We start from the raw sequence: 1,383 nt of genomic DNA, 5'->3' as shown, positions 1-1,383 counted from the left end.
ACAAAATTCATGATTGTGACAGATATAGCAATGTCCGTATCTTAAAATTCAGTCAACAACCGAAGCATAGAACCAAATCTGCACCTTACATTTATCTTCTTTTTCGATAATCTGTTTCACTCTGATGTACATCACAATGCCGAAGAAAAGATCTGTCACTACTTCAGTTTATCGTGACTTTAGCAACAGTAAAGATAAAATAGAAAAACAGTTACTTTGCAACATTCAAGACACATCACAGTGACAAAATGTTTTACAAAGATATATTTGGCAAATTCAAAAACTCACCTCAAGAGGGGCAGCATCTTTTGCAGTGATAACAGTCACTGATGCAAATATCAGTTGAGAAGTTTCATTGCTTTCAAGGAATTTTACACACCTGCAAACAGCACACAAAAGAGAAGCTTTAAAGTAGTTAAATACTAAGAAAGCAAAGTGATCTATCCTATTAATGTAGAAGTGAAACTACAAAATAATAAGCCACAAATTCACCTGAGCTGCTGGTGGGACTCGACCAGGAAGCACAGGTACCTGTTCTCACACAGGTCAGAGGTGATGAAGACTTTAGCGGCCTGGCAGCCTTTCTCCCTGCACAACACAGACACAACACTGATTTCAGGACCAGCATCAACAGTAACTTCATGCTCTCAGCTCATAAACACAGGATATCGAAACTCATGAGGCTCAGTGCACCTGGAGATAGCACTGGTTTCTGTCCACAGCTGCTCAATGCAGAGGTCTGGTAGAATGGGCTCCATCTCAGGCAGCAGGGCTGTTTCGTTCAGGGTGCTGTTGGGAGAGGCCAGGATGCTGTGGCCTCGTGGGGACGGCGTGTGGCAGGACATGTTGAAGCGCTGAGCTCCGGAGAAAGAGGGCGCTGCGATGCCAGGCGAGTGAGCCCGACTTAGTAAGGCAAGTTAAAGAGAAACCAAAGAGCACATTTAGACAAAAATGTGTTTACAATTTATATATGAATTTATATATTTTTTTTATATTTGCAAATGGCAAATTAAATATTGACACATCTTACAAAAGATATTTTAATGAAAGAAGTCTCTAATGTTCACCAAGGCCTAATGTCACTAATGTTAATTTGTGAAAATGTATTGGAATTTAAAATAATCGTTTCCTATTTGATTCTATTTTAAAATGTCATTTATTTATGTGATGCAAAACTAAAATTTTCAGCATCCTTAGTCTTCAGTGTCACGTGATTTTTCAGAAATCATTTTAATATGTTGATTTGCTGCTCAAGAAACATTTCTTATTACCAATGTTGAAAAGAATTACTTAATATCTTTGTGGAAACAGTGATTACCGTTAATTGTTTTTTTCAGAATTCTTTGATGAATAGAAAGTTCAAAAGTACAGCATTTATTTGAA

General features: G+C 37.5%; 1 protein-coding gene across 1 annotated transcript; it reads right to left on the bottom strand.

The window, feature by feature from the left end:
• Positions 1-157: 157 nt before the first annotated feature.
• On the bottom strand, positions 158-1,007 carry LOC107682949 (anaphase-promoting complex subunit 1-like). The gene is made up of 4 exons (XM_016479055.1): positions 694-1,007; positions 493-588; positions 289-379; positions 158-177 (listed from the first exon to the last, which is right to left on the bottom strand). The coding sequence occupies exons 1-4, from the start codon at positions 843-845 to the stop codon at positions 169-171; spliced, it is 348 nt and encodes a 115-aa protein (XP_016334541.1). The 5' UTR covers positions 846-1,007; the 3' UTR covers positions 158-168.
• Positions 1,008-1,383: the final 376 nt, after the last annotated feature.

Source organism: Sinocyclocheilus anshuiensis, unplaced genomic scaffold (assembly GCF_001515605.1).
Source record: "Sinocyclocheilus anshuiensis isolate Anshui unplaced genomic scaffold, SAMN03320099.WGS_v1.1 C32743475, whole genome shotgun sequence".
NCBI classification, from domain to species: domain Eukaryota; kingdom Metazoa; phylum Chordata; class Actinopteri; order Cypriniformes; family Cyprinidae; genus Sinocyclocheilus; species Sinocyclocheilus anshuiensis.
This window is presented reverse-complemented; position numbering and strand designations above follow the sequence as displayed.

Bases quoted from the DNA above. Each gene is read 5' to 3' on its own strand.
- LOC107682949 (XM_016479055.1), bottom strand. From the start codon at position 845: ATGTCCTGCCACACGCCGTCCCCACGAGGCCACAGCATCCTGGCCTCT. The intron at 589-693 runs GTGCACTGAGCC...TGTGTTGTGCAG, and splicing joins GAAACCAGTGCTATCTCCAG to GGAGAAAGGCTGCCAGGCCG. The intron at 380-492 runs GTGAATTTGTGG...TGCTGTTTGCAG, and splicing joins GAGTCCCACCAGCAGCTCAG to GTGTGTAAAATTCCTTGAAA.